The sequence below is a fragment of the Podarcis filfolensis genome (genome assembly GCF_964270895.1).
Source record: "Podarcis filfolensis genome assembly, chromosome: 8".
Lineage (NCBI taxonomy): Eukaryota > Metazoa > Chordata > Lepidosauria > Squamata > Lacertidae > Podarcis > Podarcis filfolensis.
The window spans coordinates 81,269,366-81,287,562 of record NC_139611.1 but is presented as its reverse complement, the minus strand read 5'-3'; the positions used below and the strand labels follow the sequence as shown (position 1 = coordinate 81,287,562).

The following is an 18,197-nucleotide window of genomic DNA, read 5'->3' as shown; positions in this document are numbered from 1 at the left end:
CAGAATGCCCTGCTTTCCCTTAGGACATCCCTATTTCCATTGGAGAAATGTTGGAGGGTATGCTGTGGCAAATTGTACAGGGGCCCAATATTTCTGATTTTAAATATTGGGGCCCCTACCCCTCCGGGTTATGTTTATCGCTGGTTAGGGATTGTTTGTGTTTTGGGTTGTTTGTGTCACTGCAGAAAGGCCGACAACCTCTCTGTTTGTTTATGGGTCATGATTCTTCCCCCTTCCATCCTCAGACTCCTGAATCCAGAAGACCAGCTGCCAGTTTCCTCCTGGACATCACAAGCAGCAGCAGACAAAACAAAACATCTTACTCTTGTGCTAGTTGTGTGTGTGTGTGTGTGTGTGTTTATTCTACAGAGTTCTTTAAACCCTTCTGTTTGTTCCAGCTGAGCATTGTGTCTTTTGCTGTTTATCAAACTCGAAATGAATGTATAAGCGTTTTAGGAAAGGAAAGAAACAAGTTTAAAGAGCCCACGCAGCTAACGAAACAAAGGCAGAGTAAAAAATATATAAAAACCGTGGGAACTGTTGGAGATTCCAGACTGTTGCTATTTTGCGGGTGGAATTCAATCGCGTATGGGCAAATTCAATTTGCACAATAACAGCGAATTTGGCGCAGTTGCACAAGAGGCCTGCTTCCTCCAGGAAAAAAATAGGGACTTTATTCAGTATAATCCAGTAATGGATTATCATTACCATTTTGTGAGATGGAACATGGGGTTGGGGAGTGGACGACCAGAAAGGGAACCATTATTACTATGACTATTTATTACACTCAAAGTGGTGCAGGTAGTTCTCCTCCCCCCCATTTCGCCCTCACGACAACCCTGTGAGGTAGGTTAGGCTAAGACAGGGGTCAGCAAACCTTTCCAGCAGGGGGCTGGTCCACTGTCCCTCAGAGCTTGTGGGGGGGCGAACTATATTTTTTGGGGGGGAAATGAATGAATTCCTATGCCCCACAAATAACCCAGAGATGCATTTTAAATAAAAGTACACATTCTACTCATGTACAGTGGTACCTCTGGTTACGTACTTAATTCGTTCTGGAGGTCCGTTCTTAACCTGAAACTGTTCTTAACCTGAGGTACCACTTTAGCTAACACGGCCTCCTGCCGCCGCCGCCGCACGATTTCTGTTCTCATCCTGAAGCAAAGTTCTTAACCCAAGGTACTATTTCTGGGTTAGTGGAGTCTGTAATCTGAAGCATCTGTAACCTGAAGCGTCTGTAACCCGAGGTACCACTGTAAAAACACCAGGCAGGCCCCACAAATAACCCAGAGATGCATTTTAAATAAAAGCACACATTCTACTCATGTAAAAACATGCTGATTCCGGGACCATCTATGGGCCGGATTTAGAAGGCGACTGGGCCGCATTCAGCCCCCAGGCCTTAGTTTGCCTACCCATGGGCTAAGAGATGGTGACTGACTCCAAGGTCAGTCTCATGCTCTACTGACTGAGCTATCCTTCATGTGCTTAGAAGACACGGGTGCAAGCCATTTCCCCCTGGTCGTGCTCCTTTCCCAGGGAAAACCCACTCTTTAGTGCTAAACTGGAGCAAATGTCATTCCAGAGAAAACCGGAATTGTGGGCTAAAGAGCCCTTTCCCCTGGGCTATTGGGGGGGGCGCAGGGGGGCGGAGCAGAGAAGCAGCAGGAGGGTGGATGAGCCCTTAGCCTGCCTCTTGGATAATCCAGGACTTCAGACATCCAGTTTGGGCCACGGTCCTGGAAGCTGTCCCTGATCCTTTCATCCCCATTCAGTTCCTACTTTGCCTGGCCTGCCAGAGGAAAGGGCAATGAAAGAAGCAGAGAAGAAAAGCGTCATGCGAGGGCAGGAGAGGAAAGCTGCCAGCCCCACTCCTCCTCACCAAGTTATGCTGCTTCGGGGTTGAGCAACTGGAAATATTTCCCAATGTGTCTCTCTCTCACACACCCCCTCGGAGGAAGCCAGCCAGCTCCCCATCTCTCCACAAGGAAGATGGCTCGGCTGTTCACGTGGAGGAAAGCAGGGATGGTGGTTTAAGTCAAACAGGCAACACCCATACCGCTTCAACTTTCCTCCGCTCCCCCGTGGCACGGTTTCCTCCTGTTGTGCAACTGGCTGTTTGGCTGTAGAGTGCAGTTTTGGTTGCCTCACGTCAAAAAGGATATCGGAATACGGTCAGAAAAGGGCTAGCCAAACGGTCAAGGCAACTTCAACGTGGGGAAAGGTTTGGGACATTTTAGAGAAAAGGCGAGGGAAAGGCGACAGGGTGGAAGTTCAAGCAATTATGCCTGGCATCCGTGACAGGTGGCCATTCAACTTCTGCTTAAAAACTTCCCGAGAGAATCCGTCCCACTGCCAAACCGCTCTTACAGTCAGAAAGTTTTTCCTGATGTTTAGTCGGCTTGTAACTTGAATCCATTGGTTCGAGTCCCACCCTCCAGAGCAGGAGGGTACAGTCATACCTCGGGTTGAAGTAACTTTGGGATAAGTATTTTCGGGTTACTTCCGGGTTTCGCTGCTCGCGCATGTGCAGACAGTCAAAATGACGTCACGCGCATGCGCAGAAGCGGCGAATCGTGACCCACAGATGCAGGTTGCGTTTGCTTCTGGATGCGAACGGGGCTCCGGAACGGATCCTGTTCGCATCCAGAGGTACCACTGTAGTTCCATCTTCCCCGTGACAGCCCCTTAGTTTAGACATTTGAAGATGGCTCTCATATCTCTTCTCGGTCTCCTCTTCTCCAGGCTAAACACACCCAACTCCCTCGACCGTTCCTCATAAGGCTTGGTTTCCAGACCCTTGACCATCTTGGTCACCCTCCTCTGCCCACTTTCCAGCTTGTCAACATCCTTCTTAAACTGTGGTGCCCAGAAGTGGACACAGGACTCCAGGCGTGGCCTGACCAAGGCAGAACAGAGTGGGACTATGACTTCCCTTGATCGCTAGACTTCTGTCGATGCGGCCTAGATCAGCATTGGCTTCTCTTTTTTTGCTGCTGCATCACACTGTTGACTCAATGTGTCAACAGCTTCTCAATGTGTATTGTATAGTGGTACCTCGGGTTACATACGCTTCAGGTTACAGACTCCGCTAACCCAGAAATATTACCTCGGGTTAAGAACTTTACTTCAGGATGAGTACAGAAATCGTGCTCCGGCGGCGCGGCAGCAGCAGGAGGCCCCATTAGCTAAAGTGGTGCTTCAGGTTAAGAACAATTTCAGGTTAAGAATGGACCTCCGGAACGAATTAAGTACTTAACCCAAGGTACCACTGTATTGTTTTATGTACTGTGGCTTGCTGTTGCTTTATTTATTATAGTTTGGATATTATTTATTCTAACAGTCGAGTGGATTTCTGTTTAACTTTTATATGTTTATATTATTTTATACTATTATAATGATTGTTGAATGTTACTTTTTTGCTGTAAAGTTATGTTTTATTATCACATTTTTGTATTGCATTAGATTGTTATAAGATGTACATTTTTTGTTTCTTCAGCTTGTAAACCGCCCTGAGTATCGTAAAATAGAAAGACGGTATACAAATTAAAAATGATGATGATGACTCATGCTGAGCTTGCGGTCCACTAAGACCGCGAGATCTTCCCAACGCTGAGCCCGCCAGCCCACCTACTGTGGGATGCAAGGTGCTCACCTCAATTCGCTGGTGGTCATCCATTCTTCATCATCCAAGGGAAACTGCATCTGGTTACTGTCGGCCAAGTCCAGGGCGGCTCCGTCCCGCAGCCAACTGATCTCAGGCGGCTCGCCAAGAGAAAGGGCGGAGCAGGAAAGCTTGATGTCCTTGCCCAAGGAAGATGTCAGGTTCGAAGGGCTCTCTTGGAAGAAGACGGCTGGAGGAGAGAAAGAGATTGCGTTGGAGCACCTGAATAGCATCGTGCAGAGGGAAAATGAGACATAGGGATGGGTCTAGGATAGAAACAGTGATGGGAGTCTAGCCAATGGGAGTCTACCTTCATTGTGCAGTTTCTGCTGCACACTGAATAAGTGCCTCTTTAATAAGTACAGTGGTACCTCGGGTTACATACGCTTCAGGTTACAGACTCCGCTAACCTAGAAATAGTACCTCAGGTTAAGAACTTTGCTTCAGGATGAGAACAGAAATCGTGCTCCGGTGGCCCAGCAGCAGCGGGAGGCCCCATTAGCTAAAGTGGTGCTTCAGGTTAAGAACAGTTTCAGGTTAAGAACGGACCTCCGGAACAAATTAAGTACGTAACCAGAGGTACCACTGTACGTACATTCATACCTCGGGTTACAGACGCTTCAGGTTGCGTTTTTGCAGGTTATGGACGCGCCGAAACCCAGAAGTACCGGAATGGGTTACTTCTGGGTTTTGGCGGTTGAGCATGCGCAGAAGCGCTAAATCGCACTTTGCGAATGCGCAGAAGCGCCGAATCACAACCCATGCGTGCGCAGACGCGCCGCTGTGGTTTGCGAACGTGCATCCCGCACGGATCACGTCTGCAACCCGAGCATCCACTGTACCTGACACCTGGGATGTATGTATTTTAGGACCCACCCTAAGGCATGGTTTTGACCTGATTTTCATAGCTATTTATCTACCATCTGCCGGCCTTTCATATTGATAGCCGACCTTTCCCCTAAGGCAGGCATGGCCAAACTTGGCCCTCCAGCTGTTTTGGGACTACAGTTCCCATCATCCCTGACCACTGGTTCCTGTTAACTAGGGATGATGGGAGTTGTAGTCCCAAAACAGCTGGAGGGCCAAGTTTGGCCATGCCTGCCCTAAGGAGATGGAAGAGGCATTCATGGCACCCCAAAGCTTTCCTGCACCCCATTTCCTCCTCACAACAACCCTGCGAGGTAGGTTAGGCTGAGAGGCTATGGCTGGCCCAAGGCCACCAAGTAAGTTCCATGGCCGAGTGGGAATTTGAACCCAGGTCTGAGTCCAACACTCTAACCACTATGTGACACTGGTCTTCTGAATGTTTTAAAATTGCCCCGGGACCATGTGGTGAAGGGCAAGTAAATAATTAAAGTAAGAATAATATTGGATACAGAGTGGTGCTGGTATAACGCCAAAGTTGCAGGTTCGAACCCTGTATGGAACAGCTGCCTTAGAAGGGGTGGGCTAGATGATCCGTAGGGTCCCTTCCAATTCTTCAATTCTATGACTCTGTGATGATGATGATGATGATGATGATTGTCCCCTTTTCCAATTCCCAGGTATTAGCCCATATCCAGAACCTCTATTCACTGAAAACAGGTTTTAAGCTCGTTTAACCTTGCCGTTCTCTGCCCACCCACAAATCCTGGGAGGGTCTGCAATTTTACATAAATAAAATTGAGTCCTGCTACAAGGGAAGGGCGTTCGGACTGAAACAGGCCTGAGAATGAAAAACTTCCGACTTGAAAAGCATGGCTCTCATCGTCACACTCCAGGAGTCCGGTTGCGTAAAGGGAAAAATGCACTGCGCATGCTCAGAGACCCACAAGATGCCTCACTCTCTTATTACAATACAGTGGTACCTCGGGTTACATACGCTTCAGGTTACATACGCTTCAGGTTACAGACTCCGCTAATCCAGAAATAGTGCTTCAGGTTAAGAACTTTGCTTCAGGATAAGAACAGAAATCGTGCTCCGGTGGCGCGGCGGCAGAAGGAGGCCCCATTAGCTAAAGTGGTGCTTCAGGTTAAGAACAGTTTCAGGTTATGAACGGACCTCTGGAACGAATTAAGTACTTAACCCGAGGTACCACTGTATATTCCAATGGCTGTGCTTTGGCATCACAGAACGGTTCAGTGGGGTCCGAGCTCTGGGTCAAATTAGGCTATGAATATTATTTAAAGGGATGGCCACTGACCAGGAAAAAAATGAGAACTCAAGCCAGCTCTACTGCCAGTAGCATGAATGAATGAATAAGTTTATTACGGTCATAGACCAGAAGGAAAAAACATAAAGACAACAGTAGTTTACGAGGGAATGATGGTGTCAATTAAAAGTTGTAAAATTATACATAAAAACAATACACATATGCACTCACACCCACACACAAAAAAAAAAAAAAAAGGGGGGGGGCTTGTCCAAGGGTCAGATCTTTTACTTTTTTACAACTAATGCCCTCCGCTTGATCGCGGCCGCAGAAAACTTGGCCACTTTCAGTGTTACTTCTGGGTTTTTATCTCCTAGTAGGATTTTCAGCCGCTGAGATTCAGATCGACCTGGAAATTTCTGAACGATAGGAGAGATAAACAGTGACCTGATATCCCCGTAGAGGTCGCAGTGTAACAACACATGTGAAGCCGTTTCCACCTCCTTCAGACCACATGGGCAAACTCGTTCGGCATAGGGTGTGCCCTCGTATCTGCCCTTTAGTAAGGCAGATGGCAGTACATCAAATCTGGTAAGGGTAAACGCCCGCCTATATTTTGCGATTTGTAGATCCAGCAAATATGGGGTTAAATTAAACCCTTTCCCATAATCTTGGATAGCTGGGTATTTATCTATCTTGCTCATATGGTCCTGAAGCTCTACATCTCCTATTCGCTGGCTCACCATCATTTTAGCCTTTTCAAAACCTGCGGCTATAAGTTCTTGTAGGGAAAGCCCCAGGCCCTTCAATTTTTCATAAAGCGACAATCTCCATTTAGACTGAAACGGGTCTAATAAAGTCAATGGAGCCACTCCCACTGGGAAAAATATGAGTTTTAGCCAGAAGTGAATCTTCAGGATCCATATCCTGGCATTAATAGGGAGTTGACCTACCTCCAGCCTAATGGCAGTGTTGGAGACACAGGTAGGTAACCCTAGTAGGGAGCGGTAAAATTTAGTTTGTACAGATTCCAGGGACTTAAGTTTTTGGCAGTTAAATATCTGGGTGCCATACATCAGTTGTGGAAGTATTTTTGCAACAAAGACCTGGGAGGCGGCAGGAACATATTGACCTCCTTTTCTGTAAAAGAATCTTATGATAGCTCTAAAAGATCTTTGCGCATTTGCAATGGAATTCTTAATCTGATGGCACCAAGATCCCTTCTCATCAAAAATTATTCCAAGATATCTAAAAGATGTTACTTGCTCAATAGGTTGGTTATTGATTTTCCATTTATGTCGGAGTTTTCTCTTGGGGAACACCATAATTTTTGATTTAGTGTAATTTATTATTAGGTGTTCAGCTTCGCAATACTCTGTAAGAGCTCGTAAAAGTTTTCTTAGACCCACACAAGAGAAGGAAATAAGTGCCGCATCATCTGCGTACAAAAGGACTGGGATTGGTATATTGTTTAGGTTTGGGGTGTGAGTACTTGCTTCCTCCATCTTTCCGACTAAGGAGTTTATATAGAAGTTGAATAGAATAGGGGCAAGGACACAGCCTTGCTTGACACCATGGAAACTTTGGATTTCCTTTGATAGGTTCCCATAACGGTCGCATCTAACACGGATCCGAGTATTTTCATGTAGTCTACGGATAAGAAGCAAAAGACGTCTATCGATGTTTGTGGCATTTAATTTTTCCCAAAGTCTATGCCGGGGTATCGAATCGAAAGCTGATTTGAAATCTATAAAGGCTACATAGAGAGAGCCTCCTTTCTTTGAGGTGTATTTCTCCACTAGATGTTGCATTACCAGTCCTTGGTCTAGAGTTGATCTATGTGCCCTGAAACCAGCCTGGGCTTCCTTTAGGATGTGCTCCTGTTCCAGCCAGTCCGCAAACTTTTCACGTAAGTGAGTTGCATAAAGTTTGCTAATGATGCTTAAGAGACTGATTGGTCTGTAATTGGCTGGATCAAGTTTACAGCCTTTCTTGAATATGGGAACGATGATTGCCAGTCCCCAGTCCTCTGGTATTATTGCTGTTTGATCTATGCTGGTGAAAAGGGTGGCAAGGACTGGGGCCCACCAGTCAATATTGGCTTTGAGAAGCTCAGGAGAGATATTATCTGCTCCCGGGGCTTTTCTATGTTTGAGTGCCTGAATAAGCCTCCTAATCTCCGCAACCGACACCGGAGGCCACTCATCACCTGCCGCACACTGTATTAGCGGCTGTGTCAAAGGCAGAGCTGAATATAAAGATTGAAAAAATGCCTCCCAAGTCCCTGCAGGTATTGTATACTCCACTTCTGAGGAAGTAGATCGCACTCCATTTGCTACCAGTCTCCAGAAGGTGGCTGAATCTCTCTCTCTGGATGCATCTATTAGGCATTTCCATTCTCTTTTCTGTGCCAGGAGTTTTTTGTTTTTGATCAGAATTTTATAGTTTCGTTTATCTTCAAACCAGCCCGTGGGGAGTTGGGGTAAATTGGCAGATCTATAATTCTTGTATTTTTTCAGTAAGTTTAGCTTCATGTCCTGACATTCTTGATCAAACCAGGGTTTGGAGTTTTTATATGTTGAAGATTGCCTACTTGGCCTGTTCCTTTTTTCCTTCAGGGAATCTTGAAGGAGTGAAATTAACTCCTGAAATAAATTTATCTTTAGTTCATGTCTAGAGGAAGTTATAAGGTTTTCTCTCTTAGTGAGGAATTCCTTTGAGCATAGCCTACTTGAAATTTCCTTATGCAGTTCATCTGTCCATCTGATACGCGAATATCTGAGCTCCAGAGCTGTAGGGCTCGAATGCTCGATTTTCTCAGCGCAGGATAAATCCTTTCCCGCAGCTACGAGAGCACTTAATGGCAGATGGTCACTGTCTAAGCGCTCCTCCACTTTACATTCCAGAACTTTGTTTTGAAAATCATACGACACGATTATATAGTCAATTGTGGAGGCGCCATTGTTAGATATAAATGTGAATTCTCCAACCTTCTCCCCCTCTGTACGGCCATTTAGTATAACCAAGTCCAAGTTGTTGACCAAGTGTAGTAGGCATAAGCCGGCATAATTGCAGCCTTTATCCTTTGAGACTCTAGCTGGTATTGGGTGGGTTTCCTCTATAATGGGGACTGTTTCGTGGAAATGGGCATACAAAGCCTCATCAGATTGTCCAGTTCTGGCATTTAGGTCGCCTGCCACCACTACAGAGGCATCAGGAAATTGATTTGATAGTTTGTCAAGATACTGTTCTAACTGAGCCCAAGTGTTTCTTATCAATCTTTTCTCTCTTTGTGGGGGTAGGTATACGTTAATCAGCAACAAGCTGTGGGTTCTCCACTGTACATGCACAGCTGTGGCCAGATGGTCTAGTGGGTCTAGTTCTTTAAATATGGCCCTTAGCCTTGTTGAAATTAGGGTAACTAACCCACCTTTAACTCGCCCCCCTCTAGTACTTAAAAGACCTGGGAGGGAGAACGCAGAAAAACCATTTAGCTCCACTTCACTTGTGCTCCAGGTCTCCTGGAGGAACACAATGTCATGTCTCTGGATGTATTTAGCAAAGGATTGGTCAGAAACCCTCTTTTGCCAACCTGCAATATTCCAAGTTAGCAAGGCAAGGTTGCACGCTGTCTTGCCAAACATTGATCTTAGTCAATTTGCCTTTAAAAGATTTTTTGGGCCTATCTTTTTATCTGTTAATTGGATTTCATTCATTTTGGCAATGTCCATAGATGTATTGTCGCCCAGGTACTCAATGGAATCAATTGAAGGGTGCAGCGTGCTAACATTAGTGATCAGTACTCCTTTTTTTGGCGAATCTACCTTGAGGTGTTCTATTTGACTGGTACCAAGTTCATCCTCATCCAGGTATCTCATGCTGGTCCAAGAGCGCGTTGTGATTGTCATAGGGATGGTTTCCTTCTTAGATGGTAGATTGTTGCTGTCCCTTACGCACTGTGTTAGATCTGTTGCTGTCAGGTTTATCTCTGCAACTGCAGAGGTATTATAAAGGTAGTCTTTCATGGTTGCCATAGGGATGGTTTCCTTCTTAGATGGTAGTTTGTCCCTTGCGCACTGTGTTAGATCTGTTGTTAACAGGTTTATCTCTGCAGATGCAGAGGTATTATAAGAGTAATCTTTCATGGGGTCTGTCTTGGCTTTTTCAGAGAGGTTCTCTTTTTTTAATTGGTCCGTTGCCGGTTCTTTCTCTCTTACTTTTTCCGGAGCATTCATCTCTGTTAGCTTATTTCTAAGGGTCTCCAATCTTCTCAAGATCTCAGATTGGGCAGGGAAAGGCAACAATCCAAACTGATTTATTAATGCCTTTTCTTCTGGATAGAAGTTATCCGTCCCCTCATTAGGCAGTCTCATCTCCTGTCTTAGTTTCAAGGACCCTTGCTCAGTATGTTCCAGTTTGTCTTTTGAGTGTCCTCTCTCCACCTTTGGTTTACAAGAAAATCTTACCTCAGCTGTCGTAAACTCATCGGGAAACAATTTCAAACATGTGCTGTTTTCAAAGAATCTTGTTACCGTTATCCTTTTCTTTAACAGCAAATGTCTTGATCTATATATATATTTAGCCAAGTTTTGATCTTTGAAGGAGGCAATCACTCGCAGAGAGTATCCATTGTAGAATATGAAATCTACTGAGGTAATGTCCTTTAATTTTATTTTCCCTGGCAGCATGTCATCTAAAGTATTCACAAAATGCACCGAGCGTTCTTCCTGTGTAAGGAAGCCCTTTGGCTTCGGGTAGTTAAGAAATGCTAACTTCCTATCTGCCAACATCAGTTTCCATACTGGCTCAACTTGAGATCTGCCATGATCAATGGTATGGGGTGAGTCTTCTTTAATATTTATGGATCCTTGGGGTTTCAGCATAGAGCACCCGGGTTGTGATTCCGTTTCCTCACTTGTTTTGTTAGGCAGCGATGATGTTTCTTTCAAAGACTTCAGCTGGATCTTTTTTCCTGAATCCACACTGTTGTTCTCTCTGCTACCATGTATAGCAGGTTTGTTAGAGTTTGTTTTTGATTTTGTTGGGATCAGCTTATATAGTCTTTTCCAGCATACTTTACATGCACGTCGATTTATAACAGATTTCCTTGCAATTTTTATGTTCTTACTTTTCTTTTTAGTTTCAGCTTTCTTCTTATGGGATCTCTTACTGATGCCTCGCCTCTTTTGATTTACTTCGATAGGAAATTCAGTTTTAGGGACAGGTACATACAACCCTATGTCCTTTCCTTGGTGTAAATGATTTTCCGCTGCTGATCCTTGTGTGCACTTGCTGGTTGCTGGTTGCTTTGTATATTCTGGCTCTTGAAGGGTGGTTGGTAGATCGGCACCATGAAATTCTGAGCCTTTAGCTTGAAGGGGATAATTTTCCACTAATGTCAGGAGCAGCCCATTTGTTATTGTTAAGTATTTTTTCATAGCTGCCAGATCCAGATTTATAGAGAGCAGCCAGTCCTGAGGATAGCAGTCATTGTTTTCCGTCTGGGAGCCCATAGATGAAGTCTGGGATTTCTGGGAGTTTCGGGATTCTTCCTGTAGTTCTGAAGATAATATCTCAGCCAAGACTATTTCGTGGGCCAGGCTCATTGTGTTTCTATTTTGGTTGTTATTCTCCGTGTCCTGTATTCCTCTAGAGGAGGTTGAGTGATCTTGAGCAGCAGAGGGAAAAAGAAGAGCCTCATCCTGCTTCGACTCAACCATCTCAGCCATCTTTTGCCCATTTCCATTTCCATTCTCATTGTCCCTTGTATGTAGAAAGTATTGCGTGATTTTACTCTGTTTCTCATAACACTCCTGGAACAATGGGCTTGTCACTATCCCCAGGTCCCTACATTTCTTTCTAGTAAGTACCATTTGTAAATCTTTGTTACCAATCAGGGTTATTCTTCCTATTTCAAAAACTATGTCTCTTAGGAAGTCGGGAGCTCCACCCAGCTATAGGCTAAGATCCAAGTTGAGGCAAGATTTGGGATAGCTGTTTATAGTTTGTAATAATTTGATAGCTTGTAGTTCAGGGCATAACACGAAGTTGGCAATAGATCAGCCGTCGCCCGTTTTCCTTATTGTCGGTCAAACTTGAGGAGCGTAGCAGCGCGGGGAGCAAACCCTCCGGACATCAAGATAACAAGGCATAAAACGTTAACTAAGAAAAACAGAGGCAGTGGTGAGGTGATAAGGCAGCCAATAAATCATTAAAACTATAAAATTAGAGTCCAGGAAGAATAAAAAACTACTTAAAATCTTAATTGAAAGCAGGCGAACCTGACTGTGCTGCTATCTCCGTCGCCATCTTCCCTCCTCCCGCCAGTAGCATGAGTCTGGGTTGCAGGAATCAACAAGAAAGGTTGTTAAGCCTGGAGACAAAGATTGATTGATTGATTGATTGATTAACTAACACACATACATATCTCGCTTAATATTTTAAAACTCTTATCAATTTGCCACCTGCTATCGTCTGTGGCAGATCATCTGACTGCTTCAAGGAGCAGAAGCAGCTAGTTTTAAAAGTTGGCAACTCTTTAGCATCACTTTCCTCCTTCTTTTTTCCTTTTTGCAAATCTTGTCTTCTGTAACGTGCCAATTTGGGGCAGCGGGAGGGAACGGTGACGTTCAGATCTGGCTGGCCAGGCCGGCTGCGGACGATGACTCTCCTCGCCTCTCCGTCACCAGCTGCCAAGGGATAGCAGCTGCACCAGCCCCACCCGCTTAATGACGGTTCTTATAATTCCCCGGACCATTAAAAAATACCCACCCAAGCCCTAGTGTGGGCCAGGGTAGAGCAGCAAAAGCTCTGCAAGCTTAAAGGCCCAGAGGGTGGGGGTGGGGGGTTCTTCTGGTCTTAGTAGCAGTCTGCTAAAACCCCTTATTAGCTTTTGACAGTAAAGCTTCACCTGTTGGACTTCTGCCATAGCGGCAGAAATTCAACAGGTGAAGCTTCTTTCCTCAAATCTCCAGTCAATTCAACAGAACAGATTTAAGCTCCCTGATTACTTTCAAATCTCCTGGATATACTAGGGCAGCTGCATGGAAAAAAAGGAAAGGGCGGGGGAAGAGTAGAGCTCCTACACCTTTAATATTTGTGTAGGGGATTTCAGGAGGTGTGCTATAACTTGCCTGACAAGCAGCACCTGTTGAAATCCCCTCCATAAATATTAAAGTTGTAGAAAACGTACCCTTCTCTTGCCTAGGACCACCCCAGTTATATATTTGTTGTGGTTATATTTTTCTTGGTTATCCCCCCAAACCCATAAAGTAAATCAGATATGTTTCTTGTTGGCAGAAATACGTGTGTTTTTTTTTAATTAAAACATTTCTACCCCACCCTTCTAGCGCAAAAAAACCCGCCCAGTGCAGCGTGCAGCATTTCAAATGGCGATTTCAGAGACACAGCAACAATAAAGCACATTGGCTAAGGGTCAGCGGTTGAAACCAAGCACACAAAAAACATCAAAAGTTTGCCGGAATAAAACGGATTCACTCTGCCCACAGTTTGATTAAACTGGCGCGGAGAGAGCTAAACCACCCACATGCAGCCGAACTGAACCAATACTATGCACCGAGAGGAATGGTGCAAATAAACAGATTTATGGGGCAGCAATCCTGTCGATGCCAGGAAAATCTCTTTTATTTTTCTCTATCGTGAAGCAACAACCAACACTGTGGGAGCCTTGAATGGCAGGGAGCGGGGGGTGGGACGGGACTCCCTCATCCAATTCCAGATTCACCGCCTCCTTTTCCCTCACTGGCTGGGAAGTGAAAGGAGGGGAAATCACTCTACCCGCCATTTCAACGACAGTTTAAGGGGTTGCAATCTCCGGGTCAAGAGCCCTTTGGAGTTTCTGGGCAGAAGGACGCCATCTTTAATTTCTTGTTTCTATTCCATTTCACCCCCCATTCCACTGAGGATAAAGGGACCCCAGGCCATTAGGTCCAGTCGTGGCCGACTCTGGGGTTGCAGCACTCATCTCGCTTTATTGGCCGAGGGAGCCGGCATACAGTTTCTGGGTCATGTGGCCAGCATGACTAAGCCGCTTCTGGGCAACCAGAGCAGTGCACAGAAACGCGTTTACCTTCCCGCCGGAGCGGTACCTATTTATCTACTTGCACTTTGACGTGCTTTCGAACTGCTAGGTTGGCAGGAGCAGGGACCGAGCAGCGGGAGCTCACCCCGTTGCAAGGATTTGAACCGCTGACCTTCTGATCGGCAAGTCCTAGGCTCTGTGGTTTAACCCACAGCGCCACCCACGCCCCCCTCTGAGGATACCGGCATATATATATATCCTCTGAGTCCCAAAACCAGGATGCACGTTTTCCCAAGCATGCTCCCCATGTGAGATCACTGAACCCCCCAAAAAACGTGCTTTCACGGTGCCCCAAAATAAAATTGTGTGAGATCACAGCGCCGCAAATGGTTGTTGTGCTCTTGCAGGACAAACCGGGATGTTCTGGGGTTGTTGTTTTTCTGGGACACTTGCGAGGTAGGAATACATGGGGCCACCCCAACCCAATTTTTGCAGTGTCAGATTAGGCAAAGAGGCATTTGCTTCAGCAAGGCCTAAACCGATTGTTGCCATGGCAAAAACAGGTTTTCCCCTGTTAAAGGAGAAATCTGAGGGCCCCCTTGGCCAAAAAACAAGGACACCAGCCAGGAATACCAGAGCAAAACAGCAGCCAGTAGGCTTGGTTTTTAGTGAAGACTGTCGCGACAGGACTCCCACCTGCCACAAGGTGGAACAAGATGGAAACCCGGAACAAAAGAGAACCCAAACTTTTATTAGCTGCTAATCCCCATGTTACACCCCCCCAAACTACATCACTAATACATCATGGTTACATCATGAAAGGGGAGGTCTGGTGGCAGTAATCTGAGCATCCTGGACCCTGCCCCATGGTTCCCCTTGCCCTCCACCAAACACCCATCAAGTGAAGCAAAAGAGATATTAACATTTCCCTGTTTCCCATCCAAGTTAATCACACCCTTTTGTCTTCAACTGGCTTTGTTATTTCTGGAATGGCTACCTGTCTGGCACTCAGGTATCAGGATGCCAGGAATTATCACTCAGGCAGAGGGGCGGCTGAGCAGCTGAGCTCACATGTCTGTATGAATTTCTGAAGTTTTCCCAGTAAGCCAGTACATTTATCAGTGAATTGTTACATTTGGTATTGTGCAGCAGTGGCCCTTTGAATAGATGGGAAGAAACTGTGATGAAGTATTTTGTGGGGACAAATCACAAAAGTCACAAAAGCGATTGTGCTGATTTTGGTAGTGGGCTGCATGTGCATGATATCTGCTGGAGGGGCAACCCCCCAAAAAACCTATACATAAATTCCTGCAACACCCCCAAGCCTGTTTTGCTGGTGGATGCCAAACTGGGATGATGAAATGGTCAGTGGAGAAGAGGGGAGGGGGGGTCTGCTTGACCCTTCCTCCAGCCATGTAAACAACCCCCCCACAAAAAACAGCATCACACACCCCAATTCCAGGGATGAAGACAAGAGTATCAGACGTAAACTCTGGTAAATGTGAGACAGCACAATAGAGCAGGGATTCCCAAATGTCGTCCACGGACCACTATAAGCCAGTGCTTTTTCCCCTAAAAAAAATATTTAGGAGTACTCTCATTTTCCTACTCATATTGAAATACTGCCCACTCAGTGATGCCGAACTTAGATTCACAAAATGTTTAGGGGTATGCGTACCCCTGCATCCCCCCTGAAAAAAAGCCCTGGATAAAATGTTCCTCTATAAACTGATTTGGTCAATCTTCCACACTAACCAAGCGAGAACATATTCTAATTTCAGGAGGGCCAATCTCCCTCGGCTGCAAAGCAAGGCTGTAGAATCTCTGTGGCACTTCGAGGTCACAGAGCGAGAGCGGCACATGGGACATAAAATATACGCCACTAGATGATGCATAATGTGTGTGGAACAGAGGAGGTGGAGCGGCCGGCGCATAAATCCAGTCTGAGAATATCCTGCCCTGCAGCCGCAGTTAACCCTTGAGGAATGAGGGACACATTCCAGGGCCTGAGAAACAAAAGTTGCGTACTTGGAAGAAACCCAGGCCTCACTCTTGAGCCTCACGCTGCTTTCTCTAGAAAGGATGGGGAAGGGAGGAGGGGAATCTTCTTCAATGCCAAGAGACCCAAATTGGCTCCTGGTCCAACAGAGAAGCATGCAGTGAAATTCTGGCTACACCCATGTTTTCTTTCTTTTTTCCAAGATTGATTGTAAGCATGTTGGGGCAGGGACCTGTCTTTTCAGATTATTCTCAAAAGCGCCAACTGTGTCAGTGGCACTATACTGGGGTTGGCATCTGACAGCCCTTACTGGAGGCATTTGGACGAAGCATATCATCATCAACAACATTAGTGCTTTTTTTCTAAAAAAAATGTTTAGGGGTAATCTCATTTTCCTACTCTTATTGAAATACTGCCCCTCAATGAGGCCAAACTTAGATTCACAAAATGTTTAGGCCAGGGAATGCGTACCACTGCGTCCCCCGAGAAAAAAAGCACTGATTATTAATGTTGATATTATTATTATTATTATTATTATTATTATTATTATTAATGTTAATCTTATTATTTAATTCATGAATTGTCTTTCCGATGAGTCTCATGTGCATACAATAGGAGCGACTGAAAACGGTTTCAAAAGTGTACGAGAAAGAAAATACAGTGGTACCTCGGGTTAAGAACTTCAATCGTTCTGGAGGTCCGTTCTTAACCTGAAACTGTTCTTAACCTGAGGTACCACTTTAGCTAATGGGGCCTCCTGCTGCTGCCACACGATTTCTGTTCTCATCCTGAAGCAAAGTTCTTAACCTGAAGCACTATTTCTGGGTTAGCAGAGTCTGTAACCTGAAGCGTATGTAACCTGAGGTACCACTGTATAGGTTTTTTAATAATACAAAATAAACAGCTTAGGCAGAGACCTTTTCATTTAGCTGGAAAAGCTTGTCCAAACAGGAACGGCTGCAATTGTTTCCGGAAAGTGGAAATTGTGGCTGCCTGCCGCATTTCAACAGGGAAGCTGTTCCACAGAACTAAAAGGCCCTGCTCTGACTTGCAGGAGCAGGGAAGAGAGCTCTAGTAGAGCCACACAAGGGTGGACTGCATGGCCCTTTCAACTCTATGACCTCACTGAGCGAATGATGTAAACAAGCCCGCCTCTCCCAGCCCCAGGGAGAAAAAGTTGGCACACGACGCCTGGGCTGGAGACCATTCGCCTCCCTTTTGAGCCAAGTACGGCAGCGAGAACTGAAACCTCTGTTGTGGTTGTGGAGAGGCGGGCTTGCTCTATCACTGCTCCCTCCGACACCAGCAGCAGCCCCTGTCCCGCCCCCCAAAAATCCGGTTCCCATCCCCAAAGATTGCCCCAGTGGTACCCACTGGAGGTTTTGGACTACAACTCCCATCAGGCAGCGCTAACAGTCATAGCTAGGCTTGCCAGGTCAAGAGCAGCCCAGATCCTGAGATTTCAAGCCCCAAACCTGAGACCTAGGGGTGGGGCCCTGATGATGTCACAGGACAGCCCCTGGAGATGGAAGTTAATTGGGAGAGCGGAGCAGAGGCAGATCCTCCCAGTTGGCTCAAATCTTCCCCAACTCCACTGGCCTCTATCATGGATAGGGTTGCCAAAGTCCCTTTGCAAGCCTGGCTCCTGCGCCTTCAACAACAGCTCGGTCTACAGGCTCCTAGTTTTGTCCAGGTTAGTTGGCAACCCTAAACCCAAAATGAGGCTCACATATATTTCAATGAACAGGCAGCCAAATAGTTAAAGGACAGCGGCTTTATCCAGAAAAAGGTGGCAGCCTAAGGAGGGAGATAAAACCTCTTTCCCAGGGACTAATCCTTCTCAGTCCTTGAACATATAAGGCCACAGTGAACAGCAAAGTGTCTCTGGGCATGTGCAAAGGAACCACTGCTTTGTTCTCAGCAGCCTGTATTAGCCTCCGTGGATGCATCTGGGATTAGTAAACTCAGATATGTGGCTTTCTTTCCCTCTTCTATGAGGGCAGCACCGTGTAACTCCTCCCAAACCAGACCACAGGTTGGGCCTGTTATATTGCAGGCATGCAACTGGCCCTGCCACATCACTCCTAAAGCCAGCTAGCCCTGCATTTCTGCCAGAATGTTGCTCCTGGCAACTTGGTAGGCAAAACATGAAAGTCTCAGCCTCCCTTTGCTGCTGGCTCCCAGCTCCTGCTGTTCAGAGATAGCCTGCTTGTGATCATGGAGGTTCCACTGAGATCTCATGGCTAATTGCTGCTGGTATTCCTCCTTGAACATCTAATCATGGTGGGGTTTTTTTTAAAGCCATCTAAGCTACATGGGATGCAGGTGGCACTGTGGTCTAAACCACAGAGCCTAGGACTT

At 45.9% G+C, this 18,197-nt stretch overlaps 1 protein-coding gene across 2 annotated transcripts in view; it reads right to left on the bottom strand.

The window, feature by feature from the left end:
* AXL (AXL receptor tyrosine kinase) overlaps window positions 1-18,197 on the bottom strand; it is an 81,212-nt gene that overhangs the window by 56,207 nt on the left and 6,808 nt on the right. For both annotated transcript variants that reach the window (XM_083626963.1, XM_083626962.1), the window contains exon 2: window positions 3,656-3,854. In XM_083626963.1, coding sequence (XP_083483089.1) covers window positions 3,656-3,854 — 199 coding nt within the window. The remainder of the gene's footprint in view (window positions 1-3,655; window positions 3,855-18,197) is intronic.